The 20,007-nt window shown below is 34.6% G+C and overlaps 1 protein-coding gene across 1 annotated transcript; it reads right to left on the reverse strand.

The window, feature by feature from the left end:
- Positions 1-3,476: 3,476 nt before the first annotated feature.
- On the reverse strand, positions 3,477-10,150 carry LOC149551693 (uncharacterized). The gene is made up of 4 exons (XM_089787209.1): positions 9,864-10,150; positions 6,708-6,885; positions 5,453-6,364; positions 3,477-4,756 (listed from the first exon to the last, which is right to left on the reverse strand). Exons 2-4 carry the CDS (start codon positions 6,846-6,848, stop codon positions 3,806-3,808), a joined length of 2,004 nt encoding a protein of 667 aa, XP_089643335.1. The 5' UTR covers positions 6,849-6,885; positions 9,864-10,150; the 3' UTR covers positions 3,477-3,805.
- Positions 10,151-20,007: the final 9,857 nt, after the last annotated feature.

Raw genomic sequence — 20,007 nt, forward strand, 5'->3', positions numbered from 1 at the left:
GCAAAAGACATACATCCAGAACCAGGAGACCTTGGACAAGGAGCAGGAGACATAGAGGCCGAACGAGGGGTAGATGAAGCCCTACCCCCACCCGCAGATGCATCCAAACGTGAGGCAGACAGAACACTGCCCACACTCGCATCACATCCACCATTATCAACACCTCCACCCAAACGACAAGCGGGAGCAAAGACCGCAACATTTCCTGAAGGAGCGGGAGAACCATGCGCAGGAGATTCAAAATTTTGAACCGGAGGAGCGGGGGCCATCGAGTAGGAGCATTTTTTAATATTACTAATTTGTTTCTAATAGACAAAAGTCATTGTTAATTTCATTAGATCTAAATTTAATTGTAACAGAATCAAATTATTATCAGAATCTTAGTAGTTAGTTATTTTGTGGCTAAATTTTGATACATCTCTAAAATGTATATGTAAATTTGCCTTCTTAATTTGTGAATGCTTAGATAATAAAGAATTTATGATGTTTCAATTTCCATCTATATGAATGCTAAGTACTATAAGTAATGACATCAAATTTGATTTGATGAAGTCATATACATACACTCAATACCAACTTGCTACACCATGAGTTGGCCTAGTGGTGGAGAACTTGTACTCTTGAAAGAGAGGTCACAAGTTCCAATTCCACTGGGGGCGGTATATACACCTCGTTTGTAGTGCAATTAGGTACCTCCCGAAAAGGAGTATGAGATAGTCTCATATCATTGTCACCATATGTCAACCCAAAAATTATGGCTGGTGTCATGGACTATAAAAGCCCCTTTCCTTCCTTTTTTTTTACAATAAATATTGAAACTTTTATCCTCCAAAAAACAAAAAACCTATAATTTTCATTCCAAGTTCCAACACTTTATCAGCTTATTCATTAAAAACAAATAGCATAACTTTCCATTAGTTTTAAAAATATCAGCTTGATTCACTAAAAGCAAGTAGCATAACTTTCCATTTCTTTTAAATATTTTTTTATTTGATGTACTTCTAAATTAGTGCAACAGAAATTTGATGTATGCATGTGGCCAATGAATTTTAAATAGAGTTTATAGAGGGTATATATGTCTAAAATAAGAAGCTCATCTGATACCTTCTCTCTGTCTAGCCCTGTTTGTGTACTATTTAATTGATACCAGAATTTTAAGCTGGGAAAACACATTGGAAAAAGAGTAAATATAGAGAGGGAGTGTAGGGGGAGGGGAAGATTTAAAAATTCAATCAGATTTTAGATACAAATTCACTCCAAATAGAAGCCACGAAGCTTAAATTTCAGCTCAACAGTATTAGGCACTTGTTTTATTGGAGAACAAGCAACTTGTAGATATACACATATAAATTATTTGAATGAATGGATGAAAGAAATTTAATTTAATAATGTCACAAGACCAACAGTCTAAGACTAGGAGTCAAAAACAAATAAGACTATGAATTTTCAAGATTCTTTTGTTGTTAATCTTAATCAAGAATCTAGTAGTTTTGTGAACCCTCATCTCCTCAAATAGCTCATTTAGACTACCAACCATCAAGTTGTTTTTATATTGAGTGCGGATATCTTAATAGGCAGCACATTCCATGATAAAATGTCACTTTGTTCCAACAATCCTTCCATGACAGACAATACAAATTCTATCCTCCCACCGCTCCTTTAGGATTGTTCATCTACCTCTCTCACACCGAAGATAGTGTGAACTGGTTCTTAGTTGTGCAAGTAGAAGTCTATCTTTTCCCTTAATTGTGACCCTTAGATAATCTTTTTCACCATGTTCCCGTGTGGGGTGGAACATTTTGACCAGTCTACTTTGACCACATCGCAGTCCTAGATTTTTCTAAGGTGAATTTTTTTATCGCTTTGTTAATATTGGGGCATGCATAAAATTTAGTGTCACATTTAGTCATCCACTTGCTTCTTTGTTTTATCCAAGACTTCTTTCTTCATTCTACTTCCTCTTGAACAACCTTTTTGGGCCAGTGATGTATATCCATGTATTCAACTTTTTAAAGTAACTTATTACACAAATTATTCTTTAATTCACCGCTTCAGCCAGAAGAATCTCATATAAGCTGTTGATTTTACTTTGAAATTGCTTGTAATTAGATCATTTGATATCTTTCTACCTACCTCCACTTGTGGTGTGACATGCTGCTCCCCCAAAGCTCACACCCATGGAGGACAACCAAAGTGGCCAACAGACAACAAGGGTTTTCTAGGTTTTCCAATACCATAACTCTGCTTTCTTGCATCTATTCTGTAAAAAATTAGATGCTCTCCAATCCCATTGAATCCTTTTCGTTTTAGATGTTTCCCAACTGAGATTGTTGTGTAAATCAATTCCTAGATATTTGTATTCTTCCACCATCTCCAACAAGCTTCCCTTAAATATGAAACCAACCTTCTGACTCTTCATTTTCAGCGAGAATATCATGACATTAGTTTTTCAGTGTTTACTTGCATCCCAACTTCATGGCACAAGTGTTCTAAAGGCTTTAGATGATTTTTCAAACCTCGGGTAATTTTAACTTGTCATAATGAGAATAAGAACATGCACATATAAAAGTAACTTCACCACATAGCCAGAAAGTTAAATACCCTCCCAATCAGTATTCTTTAACCATTCTTCGAGCTTGTCAATATATAGATAGACCAAATAAGGTAAGGGGGAGAGGGCAGCCCTGTTTGAGACCAATGTCACTAACAAAGCATTCTGACATCCCCTCTTTAGTTCTGATTTTGGCTCTAACCTACTCATAAAGTTAATGTTTTGCTGCCCTAAGTTCCTTAGGAGTCACAAGTTCCTCCATTCTGATCTAAAGTTTGTCCCTAGGGACGGTGTCAAAGGTTTTCTTCAAATCAGCAATCCAGCAAAAAGCTTCACCCCCCTGGATGTCCCATACCTTTTCAATGAAGCATCTAAAAGTGATGCAGTGATCAAGATGGAGTGCCTTGGCCTAAAGCTGGCTGCCCTTTTTCTCTTTTTCCCTCTTTCTCGGCCCAATTGCTGATTCAATGTTCTATCATGCCCACAAAGAGCTTTCACAAAATAGGATTCATCATGATAGAACGATACTTAGAAGGGTAATTAATATCTCCACTTTTGTGAAGAGGGATAACCATGCTAGTCGACTCATCCAGAAAGGCACTGTGATTAACGCTGTTAAAGATTTCTAAGTTTCTTTGAAGTTCATTTTCACATTTTGAGAACTCAGCTTGCAGTCCATCAATGTCTCAAGCATTGCCACTGGCAAAGTTTTTTATTCCTTTCTTTCCATCCTCCAATGAGATGAGCTCAATTGATTTCCTTTCTCACGTGTCTGCTCATAAAGGAGTCTTGAATAATAAGATCTTGTAAAGTTGAAACAAATATACTTAGTTTGTGAACTCATTGTGTATCTCTGTAATTAGAAGCAATACATAATCAAACAATAAGAAACGAATTTGTTTTATGTGGTGCTCAACAATATCCCTGAAACAGGAATGGCAACTCAGGGTTACCTGAATTTGTTTTCAATATGCATAGATTGAAGTTCTATACAAGAATTACTTGTAATGGTTACACCTGGGGCATCAGACCCAATGATATCTTAATTCTGGGATATCTGATGTGAATGCGCCAATGAAAATATACTGTACAAGAATTAAGTTAAGAGAGCTATTACAAGAAGCGAGATGTAATTGATTGTTTGTAAGAATGTCACTCCATGCCCACAGACACTAGGGAAGAGTTCTTTCTTTTCAGAAGGGCCACTTCATAATTAGAAAAAATATAGAATCTCTGTCCAAGCCAGAGATAAATTTATCCAAACCTTAAAGCTAGAAGACTTGTGTGGGACGATTGAAGAATCTTTGATGTTGTCAAAAGTGAGTTACGAGCATTCTGCCACTGTCCAGATCCCCTGTCAAGCTTTTTGAAATAAGTCACACTGGCAAAATCCGGCTTTAAACTGACCTTGCAGCTACATCTGTCAAAGAGTAGACAAACTCTCTTTTGTTTCCGTGGAATGAAACTCATGTCCCACAAAAAGGTGTTCCACTTCTCATGTAAAGTGGAAGACCTTTGTTTTGTTCTAGCCACATGAACATGGGGTGCAAGAGCACATGAAATTGTGAAGCTATGTTTGTAGGGTTTATCTAAAGACTTTGTAATCATTCCATCTATCACAAGATCTTCCTTTTGCTGTGATCTTGTTGAGATGGGATCCATTTTAACAACACGTAAAACCCTCTTTCCCTCTTCATTTAATCCAATAGATCGCCATCCTTCGGCAACCAACTCAATTATTTTTTTATCAGGAAGAATCCCCTTTAATTTCATTGACTGGAGCAGCTCTTCAGCTTTCCAAGGCTGTTTAGCCTCATTATATCCCCATATGAGTGTTCTAAACGTATCTGAAGTGGGACTAACACCTTTCTCAAGCATTCTATTGTATATTCGCACTGCATCATCCATTTTAGCAGCACTACACCAGCCACTAATGACAGTACTGAACATTACTACATTTGGAGAGATTCCAATTTCCATCATTTCTGAAAGAAGGCCTTCAGCTTCAGCCGGCTTTCTTGCTCTTACATATCCTTTTGCAAGTATACAATACACATATAGATCTGGTTTTATTCCAGCTAACTGCATTTTCTTAAAGGTGGCTATAGTATGTTCCAGTAAGCCTGCTGCACTCCAAGCATTCATGATTGTGCTGAATGTTACCACATCTGGTTTCACTCCAAACTTTTTCATAATACCCAACACCTATTCAAAAGACAACATGGAACTACAAAGTCAATAAAATTTACATATCATTTCAGTGAAGAGTACTGAAGCATAGCTACCCAGCCTCTCAAATAATGCAAGCCCAAATTCTCACGTACATCCACACCCTGTTGATATGGTCATATTTTTGTATACAAGAATATAACTGTATTTCATGATGATAAAGGTCATGACAATCTATTACAAATGCAAACAAGTTCAGTCCCTTTTAATTGTATGATGCACCGACTGGAAAATTCATTTGCAAACGTTCCCTTTGATCATATCATTTTACTAGTATTATTATCCTAATTCCAACTGGAAGAAACCCAATGAATGTGCCAAACAACAGGACAAGAAAACAAATTAAATATGTAGCATACGGCCATTGTGACCTTCAAAATTCACAGCAAAATAGCCATTCAAAAATAATAAGAGAGAAGGAATCGCCATTGCTAACAAAATGTGAAACGCCTTGTACAATATCAGAAAAGAGTTATCTAATAATTGTAAAGTTTTCATGATATAATTGAGAATGAGGGATAGAATGAAACTTTTTTTTTTGTGATAGAAAATATGACAACTATGACAAGGAGTGCCTTTGGCATGACTATTGCTTTCCATTTTCACTAGTTACAATCTTATATTGAATTGTTGACATAGGAAACATGACTAATATATAAGAGTTAGGGTTACCTCATCAACACCTGCAGGCTGTAACATGTCTGCAAATCCTTTTACGAGAATATTGCAAGTAACCAAATTTGGAGGTACCCGTAGAGCTTTCAACTTGTACATAACTCTGATTGCATCGTCAACCTTCCCTTGTTTGCAATAACCACTTACAATAATGCTAGAAGTACGAACAGTTGGCCTCACAAATGCATTCTGCATCTCTGTAATCAACTCCTCTGCTTCTTGGGCCTGTCCACTTTGTGCATAAGCCTTAGCTAAAGTATTATAGGACACCACATCAGGTAGAACACCAGAATTTTTCATCATATGAATTACATTTCGTGCTTCTCTTGGGTTGTTGTTTGCACACCAAGCATTGATTAGTATATTATAGGTCCTAACATTAGGTTTTCTACTTGTTGACTGAAGCATTAGCTGTAGCACCTTGCTGGCCTGTTCAGGCTGTCCCCTGATTCCAAATCCTTTGATCATGGTGTTGAAGGTGCGCATTGTTGGTGCCATGCCAGTATTTTTCATTTTCATCAGAATTTCCATTGCTTCTTCAATATCCCCAGCCTGACAGAAACCATTTATAATGGCATTATAAAGAATAACATCTGGCTTCATTCCATACCCTTCTATCTGAGATATGACTGATTTTAGCTCCGTATAAAGTTTCTGGGCATTGAGAGCATTTACAAAGATTGTATAGGTAATCAGTGAGGGCCTGTGTCCCTCATTTATCAAGCTATCAAAAACAGATTTAACTTCGTCAGCCTTCCCTATCTGTATCAACGATTTCATCATCTTTGACCTGGAAATAACTAAGTGACATCGCCTTTCATCTGAGCTAGCAAAACATTGAGCACAGATATTGCCATCTGAGCATTCTGCAAATGAATGCCATTCACTTTCACATCTAGGACGTTGTAACTGCATAGCAGAAAAACATTATAGCAAACTTAAACAGAATATGATAGCTAGAGCCCTATACACTAGTAAGGTTATAAATTTCCAAGTTCATTAACCTCTATCTCTAAGGTTCTGTTTTGTGCCCTGGCAAAATGACTCTCCCAAATTGAACAACAATACCAAATGGATATCAACAAATACCCAACACTTGGTAGTTAATAACAGGAATTACAAGAGAATGCCTGCATTCATGCGTTTTCATAATATTCCTTCCTATTTTAAAACTGGGATTTATGGCACAGAGATCTCCACACTAAAATCCTTATTGAAATATATTTGTAAACTTAGATAAGTAGATGGTTACCTTGCAAACTGATTGATGAAAATAATTATGTTTTTCAGCCCTTTCCTTCCCATTATCTGCTACTCCTCTCCCAGTTGAAGGGCTGCTTGGTGAAATTTTCATAAGGGGATGGTTCTGAATGACAAATGAGGATGCGGACATCTCAATTATAGATCATTTAAAAAGCTAACTCGCTCTCCTGCATGAAATAAAGAATCAAAACATCTATCAATAAATTATAAATACCATATAGATCTACTCTTTAATATTTTCCATTTAAAACTTTCGAGAACTGGTGGAAATAAGGGAAAAAGGTATACACAAAAACTCCAACAACAAGATTCACAGCCATTTCTAAATTGTAGCAGTCCACAGATAAAGAATAGAAAATCCAGAAAAAGCAATTTCACCAAATGCTATGCAAAAGAGTAAGAAACTCAGAAAATCCACATTCACACTTGAGATAATAGCTATATCTTGGCATTCATTAAACTCAAAATATATAACAGTGCGAGTCTTTTTTTAATCAACATTTCGAATCAGATCATACTCCAGGATCCACCACTAAGCTGAATTGTTTTGTCCCTCATTTTTCCATCCTCTCTTTCTTTTTCCTCCTATTTACCGAGCAAGTATCTGCAATCCACCAATGTTGTTATCTTCAAGATGCAATTATAGCCAGAACCACTCTTGATCACTACTATGGACCATGGGAACTGAAATATTATGTCTATAATGAAAGAAGACAACTATATATAAAAACAGAGCAGGGCTCTATGAACAACTCAAATTAAGGCCTACAAGACCAACTTGGACATTAATGGCATATGCCATTTTCCATAATTTATTCGCTATGTTTTAAGCTGTTTCCTACACCAAATCCTCATTATGTCTGATCAAATCTTCATTCTTCAGAGAACTAATGGTGAAGCTGGAGAATCTGACACTCTAAATGATTAAGGCTAAGCAGTTGATGACAAGAATAACATCATTCTTGAATCTTTTTATTTATTTTCTTAAACTATGCTTAGTCCCAGTGAATGGGTTTTAACTTTTTATTATTTTAGAAATTCCTTTACAGCAGTCGGCAGAAATTCAAAATCATTTATGAAAGCTTGAAAACAATGAACATCCACAAGCGACTGATCCTAATTGCTTCCTCCACTCTCTACTAAGCCGAAGGTGTCAGTGACATATGAATTAAAAACGTTTGGACAACAACTTCCTTAATACACTGTATCCAAGATACCAAACGCAGAAACAGATGTTCTAATGCTCTATTTTGTCTCCATTACCATGCAAGTGATCTTTCCTCCAAGGTCAACCATTTGTACATGCTATCAGTTTAAACTTAAAGCTTTGGCACACATTAAATTTGTTAAGAAATAGCAAAGCCATGGAGATGCTGACAGTTTCAGCAATGTTCAAGGCACGGGTGGAGGTATCTAAGCCATCTTAGGGATTCCCCAGCATCTCCCTAACATTGCCATCAGAGGTGGTATCCCAGAAATGCCCACTCTTTAAGGAAAACATCCCTGGGTCATCACCTCCATGCTGGTGGTGATGAGCAGATGTTTCCCCGGCATCTCAGCATCCCAGGCACTTTCCTATCCTAGAAACAGCAGGCATTGAGGGGAGCTGCATCCCCCTGTGGAACAGTGAAGATAATTAAGTGCTTCTAACTACTAACATTTGGGCCACGTGGACCACACAAAGAATAAGCTGCATCCACGAGAAGTCTGAGCTCAGCAATGAAAATACCTAATAGGATAATGCTCACAAATTGATACTTAATAGAAAAATAGCTAAGCAGTCTTGCAAAACAATTGACAAGTGCAAATATTGGAAAATTATGGTTCAACAGTAAACAATTAGCTACACGTATGGGCTAACTTTTTGTTCTTAAGAAAATGCCTACAAATACATGAATGAAAATAAATATAAATACATCCATCGTAAAAATAGTTGCGAGTCCGCATCACTAGATAGGGGTGGATATCTCTCTTCACATATGTTTGCTCGAGAGTAAATCCATGCTGCGAATCATTATCTATCAATATATATTATTATTTTTTGAACATAAATGCTTCTGAATTTTGTATAGATACTTCAGCATGATCCAAATAGTTTAGACTTTAAATACCATGGTTGGTTTATTGCAATCAATGTCTCAATTCGAAAACGGGAAAACTAAGAATATGATTTTAAGCTGGTGAATCTCAGGGTTCAAATGCTAACCCAGTGCTTGCTAGAATACCCAAGCTAAAAGTTCAATGCGACTGTTAGAGGCCAATAGGGCCGGGCAACCTAAGCATTACAAACTAGTTGCAGGACAAATTACCCTAACCATGCCAAACAGTATAATACAATAGTCTCATCTCTTAAATACCTCGAACGAGGACTCTAAGGAGATATTAAAATAAGATGGAAATGTAGTTGGATTCAAGGCTATCGAAGAACTTGTCTCCCAATTATCTAGCACTAATGAGAGTTTCATTTGCAGCTACAATCTCGGAACCAAACAAAACGCAAACAGATTCTTTATACATGTATGACAAACAAAAATCCTAGTGAAGGACCATTAATGTTTGAAAAACAAGTCATATAAACGTCAATCTTGCTGTGATTCGTTAGTGAAATTGACCAATTTTAGTACCACACAGAAGGGTTCCACCGCAGCTGGAGTCTACCCCAAAATGACATGTGAATGAAAGGCTTGAGGCTGTGGCTACGAAATTTATTATCGTTAGCTCGTAGCTACAAATGTTTGCTTCAATTTCAAATGGTGGACAGGTAATGTGGAATATAGAGGCAACAAATAGACTGACTGGTTCAATAAAATATATGCTGGGGTTACCTTACAATTAGTTGCTAACTTGTCTGTTTTGACATCTACTAGCAAAACGCCAAAACAACCATTGTATTTCTATAGCTTGTATCTTCACATAGAATTTCAATCCTGTTGTGCAAAGATGTGTTCATGGAACGACGCAGAAACAACTAATTATGATTAAAATTAGCTTGAAAGAAATGGTACAAGGCAATTCCCTCAAAGACACAGATCTGAAACACATTCAATTTTTTTGCAAGGACTATAACAAGCATGCATTTCAACTCTGCAGCAGTACAAATATGCATTCAACTCTGAAAAAAAGTACTGGAGTTGAGGATTCTTACAAATTTTAGGTATTGTGCATATATGGAGGGTGATGAGCCAATAAATATTGTCATTTCTTTTGAGCCAGGGTTTATTGTGAAGATTCTTCATATGAAATACAGCGAATAGTAGTCTGCGAGCACGCAGAATTCTAAAATGGCGAGGTAATACAGTGTTATGTAATCAAGGATTTCTGTGGCAGCTTTCCAAGTGTAATATGTGCGCTTGTTAATTGGCCACACAATCTAAATCCACGGGCAAACATACCCCATCCCCAAGCAATAAAGCAACCATTTTAATAAACCTTGATTTCTCCATATCTGCTCTAATGGTTCTTATTATCCAAAAAAGAGGTAAGATAGAATTTTCAAAATGAATTTTCCCATAACTGTTGTCTTAATGTAGATATTGTATGATTGTGCCGTTTTTTTTTTCTCGATATCGAGTTAGTCCTTTGTTTTAAGGGATGTGAATCTATTTTCTATTTTATTATTAGAATGCTTTAAATTAATGATTTGTTATAAAAAATAAAATAAGAAAAATTGATTAATGGTATCTTGTATTATTGTCTTATTTTGTAGTTGAATTTCACATATGTATATTTAGTTTGTAGGTTTATTATTTGTAAGCTTAAAATAAAATTAACTTCTTATTTTGTCAACTATTTAATTAGTTGTTATGAGTTCTTTGCGCACATTATATTGATTTGTGTGCTTAATTGTTTCGACCATTTAATTATGTGTGGAAGTTGAAGTTTCCACAATCAAAAAACAAGTTTGCACATACATAAGTGAGCCTAGAGGAAGAATAATCAATTTAAAGAATTAAAGATCTATCTAGGTTAACCCCAAAAGATATATAGCATTAGTGAAGTGGTTCTTGATGTTTGATGCATTACTTTTCCATTACCGATTAACTACAACATTAGTTTATTTTAATTAGGTATTTAGTTGCAGCTATATTTTAGTATTAATCGCAACTTTATAATTTTGTACTTTTTAGCTTAGTTGAAGTTGTTTATCTAATTTATGTGAATTTGACCAAAGAAAGATATTAGTTTTCTTTACTTTTTGGTAAACTACATAGTCCTAGATGATTGAGAATTTGACCTCAAGGTTTATTCCTTCTATTGGTAGGGTTTCTATTCTTTCTCTTTATCGTATTATCTTATTTCATTTTTTATTAGACTTTTGACTCTTTTTTAGTTACAATTTTTGGAGTTTTAGGTGACTCTACAACACCCTTAGGATCAAATGAAAGACCAAGATAACTTCCACAAGAGATTGACAAGACAATTGCATTAAGATGCAAGAATGATATTATTGATAACGGGCATTAATGAAGTGATTAAAGGGTACGTAATAGGCACACATATATAGGTGAGGTGATAATAGGATTGAGATAACAACTACCACCACCTAAAGTGGAATTCTCCAACACCTTGTGCTTAATTGAGGTGCAAACTCCTAGGTGTCTCAATGTAATGACCCTACTCAAATTTGATCTCAAAATGCTGACAAAGGCTCAAGGAATTTCATCAAACACTTTGCGTACAAGGGTCATATGACTAATATAACATTTCAATTTTCTTTAATGACTCTTTTCTTCAATTAGCATCAATGAGAATGCTTTCAAGAAAACTCAGAATTTGTAATGTCCCCATTTTAGCAGTTGACCAAGTGTGTGTGTGTGTTAGCCTTGTTCTACGTGGTCTCGAGGGCTAACGAAGGGTTTAATGGGATCCTGGAGTGTTTTGGCCTAGTCATTTCTAGTTTGGGCCAAAACGAAGTTGATTTACTCAGTTTCAGGCATACTTACTATTTTTAGTAAGTCGGCAAGACACAATGCAGGTCAATTTTGGTGATTGGATTCGATACTCCTCGGTGAGAGCTTTCCGATGAGCTATCACTCGCATTATTCGAAGTCCGATTGCTAATACATTTTAATGCTTGAAGTTTTATTAAAGTAACGTCTAATTTAATTGTAAAATATTAAAGTGTTATTTTAATATTTATTTTATGGTGATGTGTACCCAAGGGAGACATAAGGGGTATTTTAATATATGTTTTATATATTACACATCTTTTATCCCACATTGCCCATATGAGTTGAGCGAACCCTTGGAAATAGAATAAAAGGAAGCATTTGTGGCTTCATTAAACAAGTTGAATATGAGAAGAAATTAGTGTGTGAGTTGCAGCTCCGTTCTTGGCATTTGAGGACGTTTATCCTCTCTTGTAACATTCTAGACGTCATTCCCTTGGGGTTTGGCCTTTTGAATTCTTTGTTATCGGCTTCATTATCAGGCAGTTTAGTTGCATTTTTGGCCATAGGCGGATTTGGTATTTTGCTCATATCTTCTTCACTACTTGTCCGACACTTATGCCGCTTTGAGAGAGTGATATTATGAAGGTAGTGGACTGATTGAAGGAAAAAGTATTGTAGCAGCAAGTTCGAAAGCATGGGCTGGAGTATTATGTCAATAATGCTGAAGTAATTAGTGAGTTGATAAATCTGCCATGTATTTGGTTTTATGAATTCTGAAAATAACATTTATTTGGCTGTAGTTCATTTCCACTTTGCATATTATTGTAGTTCCTTTCTTGTTTATGTTTTATGATGCTAATTCCATGCATAAACACAACAAACAAATAAACATTTGATTTCTAGAGTTATAAGGGGTTTAAAACATTAAACAGAGAAATAAGAGGTTGAATGCAAACTGTTTGACATAATTCCTTTCAACGATTTGGTTTAGTTTTTGGGACATTCAGGGGTGCCCATTACAGAATTGACTAAACAATGACCTAACATGAATGTGCAACTTATTTTGACAATATTCAATACATATATGTGACTGAAACTACTTGCAACATGCAGCTACAACAACTAGTAATTATGGCAAACACTTTGGATGCAACCTAAGATGGCATTAATGCACTCACAACCAAGTGGCATTAATACAAACACTTGGTATGCAAAATTATAACATTATTTATGCCAAAAAGAGAACCTACAACCAATTGACATTTTGTCAAACAATTGGCATGCAAACTAATAAGTTGATCATGAATGATAAAAACATAATCAATTACAACTATATCAGACCAACAACTTATGTCTCCTTTATTGCACATATAATGTCAACTATGGCCAAAACTTTGGCATTACAACATATGCAAACTATGTAATTTTTTGAGTACAAATGTAGCCTTAGTATGAAATCTAAAATGTAATATATATGCAACAATTGACTTGAGAAACCTAGTACACAAATTGTAGAAGAGCTGGAGACTTGATTGTAACACTTGTTGATGACAAAGACCCCTCCAAATGAAGAAATCGACTCCCTTGAAGTGTCACCCCTATTCTTGCCTGGCAATACTTTAGATAAATAAATGCAGACTCTAGGCTCCTCAAATTTGTCGTCGAAATGATTGTCTCGATGATAGCAATTGAATGCAATAATACCCAGAACCATAGGATGCTTCAATGATGAGCTATGAACCAAAATGTCTTGCCAATGGTGCCCTTTCTATAGTATATCAGACCATTGAAATTATTTACCAGCAACCTGATAGCTACTCCAAAATATGCCAAAACAATTGCTAAACTCTCCCAAGATGAATGCTCAAATACCCACAAAGAGATGAACGCTCAAATACCCACAAAGAAACAATACCCGAATGAGGCCATACAAGCAAAAATTTGTATATGATATGCAAAATTGTCCTCCATTAAAATTTGAAAAAGACTGGTAACTATAACAGCAATGTGGAATAAATGAAATTGACCCAATGATAAAATTCCAGAGCTCCAAAATGCCTCCAAAATCTGCAATAGATTTCCTCAAATCGATACCACCAAAATTTGGCCCAAGGGCCATAAAATTTTGCTTTGAAGTACAAGTAGAAAGTCTGAAGCAACTTCCTCAACTTTTCAATAATTCAAGTGATATTTCACACCCTCAAAATTGCTCACTAATTGAGAGTTTTCATTCTTAATGGCCAAAGACAATTGTAGAAACCCTAGGCTCCACAACCATCAAACATCAACATCATCAACAACAAATCTGCTTGGTGAGAATGAAGCCCAGGATGCCTATTTATTCTTTTTTCTCCACTTTCTCCAAAAACTTCTAGAACATTATTTTATTTTATTTATTAAGTGACTTTATAAAATATTTTATAATTCAAGTTACTTTATTAAATTAATTAAATATAAAGTTACCTTTTAATATTTATTTATTTGATAACTTTATAAATAATTAACTTAATACCACTTATTTATTTAATTAAAATAATTAATTAGTCATCCTCATAAAATATTCATTATTTTGGACAACTTAATTAATTAAATTAATTAAATCAAATTACCTCCAAAATGGGGACATTACACTCAATGACAAACTACTATGCAATATACTATCCTAAATAAGATTAAGTAAAATGTTAGTAGTGAATATTTGATTACAACAACAACAATTCATGTTTATGTCTTCCTTCATATTTTTTTTATTCTTCACTCTGCCTTGTTCAATCACCCTTGAATTTGCATCTAGCTTTTTATATGTTGGTTTATTTTCAAATATAAGTGCTTTCTCTTTTAATTTGAAGTTAGATAACACCTCTATTCTGGTCTTTACAAGTTTATATATGGTTTTCATGTGAAGATCTTACCCTCATTATTCTATTTGTATATGAGAAATGTTAGTATGCTAATAGAAACCAAATTTAAATAAAGCTTCTACAAACTAAACAAAATTCATAAACTTCAAGATAGACTAAGATGAGCTCTCAATTGAGAATATGAGCCATTAATGGACTCTCTCAATAAGAAGCTCTCTTGTTGAGTAGCTTTATCTAAATGGATAGGATGTATGCTCAATATGCTTCCAAAGGCTTCAATGGGTGATTGTGGATTTTTGGTGTGGATAGATGGCTTTAGTATGGATTTGGCTCTCAAAATAGCATTATAACTTTACTTCATGGATTGTGTTATTTTGCAAAGGGGAAGGATCCAATTTATAGGCAAGAGGCTTGAGGGATTGAGGGCTAAGATGCAAGGATGGGAAAAAGCTCATGGAGGGCTTAGATTGCATGAGAGGAGAGCACATGGATTGTGCTTCCTTACAACCAATCAAGGAGTGACACATGTCACATGGTGAGAGGATGGAGGAAAGGGGAAGGATGAGTCAACAAAGGAGGCTCAAGGAATAAAATCTTCATAAAGACCCTTCATAAGTGCTTTGTAAGAACATTTATGACTTTGTGGGCTTTATAAAGATTTGTGGTTGAAGATATTTGTGAGAGATACCATAAAATTTGAATTTGAGGGTTTAGGGGGGGTTTTAAGCTTGCTTAGGGTTGTAAAAATGATTAGAGGAAGGGTTAGAGATGGCTTAGGACTAGGCAAGTGGATGGCAAGTGGATTGCAATTAATGAGGGTGGGTGAAGGAGGAGATATTTGTTAACTTTGGCTTGAGTTAGCAAGTCTTAACCCATGTTTAGGGAATGTGACAAGGTTAGGAGGGGATTAGGATTAGGGTTAAAGACATCTTCTAGAAGAGTCTAGGCTTTGGATGAGGATGAAGACTTTCTAGAAGAGTCTAGAACTTCCTAGGATAAGATTTTATGAAATAAATAAAGTTTTATTTTTTTCAAGGGTTTGGGTTGAGGAGATATTTATTAAAATATTTTTAATAAACATGAGGATTAATATTTAATCTTGATTAAATATTTTGAGTTGGGATTAGGGGTAGGAAATGATGAGATTAGCCTTTAATCGAAATTAAAGAAGGATTAGAAGATTTTGGAAGAGGTTATTGGTCTTAAGGAAATTGGCCAACTTTTGGGAAAAAAATAAATAAATTATTTATTTTGGGATTTTTGGTCAATTTATTAATTAAATAATTAATAAATAAGGAAATAATGTTTAAATAAGATTTAAACATTTTTGGGAGGGATTCCTTAATTAAATATTTTTAATTAAGATAAAAGGATTTAATGGCATAAAAATAAATAAATTAATAAATTAATTAATTAATTAATAAATGATGATGTCATCAGGACTTTTTCAAAAAATAAAAATACTTTATTTTCTAAAGGTTTTTTAGGTGTCTACACTATTCACTTAGGAAAAGTTTTCACTTGGGTTCAACATGGTTCAATTTGCCAAGAGTAGTATGTCTAGCAATTTTTGGATCAATGTTGTTATCATTCATATTGTTGAAAATAAGTCTTGGGATTACAATCATGAAGCACATTTAGAACAACAATATTTTTTTGCATAAGCTTGATAGTTTAGATAAGGTGGATAATCTTGAAATTATGGTTTGAGTTTGTCAATATCTAGTACTTAGTTAACCATTTGGATAGGAAATGCTTCATAATATTAGTGGTTGAAGGTGATTCCTCATAGTTCTTTGGGATGTGTATCCCCTTCATAACTAACTCATGTTTCAATATTTGAGTGTGACACTAGCTTCTAATATTTTTGTTCCTCCCACTATACCTACTCCAAAATGGAGTTTTTCAAACCCACACTTCTCATCCTACTACCATGGCACCTACACTCCATGTTTTTACTAAGGGTATTTAAAAGAGATTTTTTAAGGAAGCCTAGAATACAACAATAAATGTATGTCGTGTTTATAGCAAAACTACTTAGAGAAAACCATAAAATGGAACTTTAAGTACTTCTATAACCAAAGGTAGTGATTCACACACTCCAAATCAAGGGGTGAATTAGTTACTCCAATACAAATTTCTTTTAACTTTATTCTTTTGATAAAATTATAAACAATTCAAATGACTAAGGCATTTTTAAACATAAAAAAAAAGAGTAATAAGCACTACCACACAAGACATAACATGCAAATCCAAATTAGGAAAATGAGGGAGACGCTAATTCTAATGAAAGAAAATGCCAATTATGTTGATTTTTATAGAGGTCTCACTACTCGTTTGCTAAATTTTAATTAGGCGAAGTACCCTTATACAATTTAATATATATTAAAAAAAATATCTCACAGATTAAATGTGATTTTATAAGATTGCATTTGATCATGCATAAAATAGTTTAACCAATTAGTACAGTTATCACTATCAAAAGCATATTATGTTACATATTTTCTTCGAGTATGCCATTTTTTTTGCAACACGACATGTAAAGCCTTCTCTTGATGTCATACTGACACTTTTCTCAATTTCCTTTTTCTTGCATACTTCTTCATGATATTCACTAAAACAAACTTGCTCTATACCATCTTCTACTCTTGTATTTTTACACATATACATATTAAATGATTTCTTTATTTATTTTTACACACGTGCGTGCACACACACACACACACACACACACACACACACACACACACACACATACACACACACACACACACAGAGAGAGAGAGAGAGAGAGAGAGAGAGAGAGAGAGAGAGAGAGAGAGAGAGGCACACACGCACGCATGCATGCACACACGTATGCACACACACATGTCATCCAAAACATAAAACATGTCAACCACAATACAAAAGATATTACAATTATATTTAGCATGCTACCTCTAAACATAAATATAGGTCATGCATAAGAAATCTTCACAGCATGTAACCACATAACCTAAATATAGGTCACATTTAAGACACATATGCTTCATATCACATTTATCAAAAAATAAGTGAATTTTTAAGTCATTGAAATACCATGTAACCAAGTACCTAACTTGATCATCAAACTATTTAAACCAAATAATGAATTAAAAATGATAAAACTTGTCTAGAACAAGATTCAACTATTATATCAAAAATATCTAATGAATTATGGAAGTGTCCAGGTAGTCCATAGATGCATAGAATAATGATATAACTTAGAAGTCAACAAACACCAACAAAAACTCCATTTATCTACAGTCGTCAAAACATGTAGATGTATGGAAGTGATGTATTCTACTAATAAGAACAATCATACCTGACAACATATCCTAGAATTGCATATGCTGGATCTATTTTTGCATATTATTGAAGCAATATTATTGAACCAACAACCAAAAGACATAAATGAAACTACCAATAATCATCCCATACAAACATGTAATCAATATAATGACTTTGACATCAATGATAAAAACGACAATATTTTCTCAATATGCTCAATAATATCCTCCTTTGGCAATAACGAATTTTTTTTTAAATACCCCAAAAGTTCTGAAAAATCCCCCTAAGTAGATATTCCTTTAACATTTTTGTTCTTCCTATTTCCATCCTCTTTTTTCCACAATTGAAAAGTGTCACTCACCATAGCTCATAAAATCAAAGAAATATAGTAGACCTTACTATAAAAACTTTCATATACATTTTTTTAATGATTGGAAGTTTCCTCTTCCACTCAACCGAAACAAAACCCACATGGGCACACAAACTCTCATGTTGTGCTAGCGTGCCAATAGATGAAGTTCATTTTGGAGATTAGAACTATCATTCATAACTATCTACACCAACAATGATACTAGAAATATTCTCTAATCATACTTCAACTAAGTTCTTCACCAACCAAAATGTTTTCACCACATATTATATGTCTCTACATTGTATCATTTCTCCTTAAAGATGGCCAACTTTTATCATCTATTTTTCCATCTTAATCTTTTAAATAATCATACATGTTTCTTAACATATTCAATTCTCCCTTAATGACTTCAAATATACCTCTACAATTGTTAACATTAGTAGGCCACCAAATCCAATATCTATTATTTTATGCAATCATTTGTCTTATGATTATATTCTAGGTAATCTTTATTGGTATTGATGTATGGAGCATTCTCCTTTTCTTATGACAATAGTTGTCACCACATTTTCTACTATTGTCACCACATTTTCTTTCATATTGGATTTAATAGCTGATGTAGCTAATGTGCCTAACCCATCTTGATTTGGCTTTTCTATTACTTCCCCAACAATTTCTACTCTAAATTCTAGGTAGTCTTCTAGAGGAAACTCTATAGGATTCTTCACCAATATCTTGCATATCAGGGCTTCCTTCAAACTCCTTAGATACTTCAAGCTCACTAGACTCCTTATCACTGTCAATAAGTACATAGTTGATACTATAGTCAACTTTAGGACCTTGTAGATTCTAGGATTTGCATTCTTTTTTACTAGCTTCATTTTTCTACAAGTTTTCCTTCAAAGAGGACTCCTTTTCACATTTATAAAACTCAGGGGTAACTATGGGAAAAGAGGCTTTAGGAACCCTACCCTCGGAAAGCCTTGCACTTCACCTTATGGGTGGTGTTGACAAGTAGGGATGATTCTTTCATTTCCTCTTGCTTATAGGTATTTCCATCACAGGTGCTTTAGGATATTTCTCTAAATCTTCCTCCTCTTGTGGGTGCATTTTTTCATTAATGTTACTCTCCTCATCTAGTTATTGCTCTACACTTTCTACTTTAGGTTCAATAGTTTTATTTTTACCTTTCTCAATGGTAGACTTATTCTTAGCAGATGATGGGGTTCCAAGGGCACTATCAACTTCTACATTTTTGCTTCTCTTTTACTAGAAATGGAGGGTTGTTCTTTTTAAATCCTCTTCTTAGTTAGTCTAGAGGTAGAGGGAGAGGTTTTAGGAACAGTTTCAGCTTTGGGAACAACTTTACAAAAACTATTAGATGTTCTCACCCTACATCCAACACCCTGGTCTCTAGGGCCAACCAACCTAGGCTCTACCTCTTTCAATCACAAAAACTCTTTCCATGACCCAATTGCTTGCTTATTCAACTCCCTTTCTATGAGTAATTTTATTAAGCAATGGTGAGAAATAGATTGATCTTTTCTTGATTGTTCTAAAGAAGCTTGCTTCTTAACAATGCTAAATAGGAAATTTGGAAGATTAAACTATTTCTAATCATGTTGTAGGTGAGCCAAAATATTGAAATGTAGGGCATGTAGGTATTTGTACTAGATGATAAACACTGCTATCTAACTAAACTCCATCAGAAAGGATAATCTTGAAGTACCTTATTTCTTGTCAATTTGTAGTGGAGGGTCCTGGTGTACACTAAATTGTGCTCTAGTTGTCCTTAGGTCAAATTCTTTTTCCCAATTTTTGCCTTCCTAGGGTAACCTAGTGACCTTGACTACCACCTCTTCTATGAACTTAATT

The sequence above is a fragment of the Cupressus sempervirens genome, chromosome 6, assembly GCF_028749045.1.
Source record: "Cupressus sempervirens isolate cs-2001-9-10 chromosome 6, ASM2874904v1, whole genome shotgun sequence".
NCBI classification, from domain to species: Eukaryota; Viridiplantae; Streptophyta; class Pinopsida; order Cupressales; family Cupressaceae; genus Cupressus; species Cupressus sempervirens.

What these genes read in the sequence shown, in the direction of transcription:
- LOC149551693 (XM_089787209.1), bottom strand. Translation starts at nt 6,848, where the DNA reads ATGTCCGCATCCTCATTTGTCATTCAGAACCATCCCCTTATGAAAATT. An exon ending in TTCATCAATCAGTTTGCAAG is followed by an intron (nt 6,365 to 6,707) that starts GTAACCATCTAC and finishes TCTGCTATGCAG; the next exon opens with TTACAACGTCCTAGATGTGA. An exon ending in AGCCTGCAGGTGTTGATGAG is followed by an intron (nt 4,757 to 5,452) that starts GTAACCCTAACT and finishes TCTTTTGAATAG; the next exon opens with GTGTTGGGTATTATGAAAAA.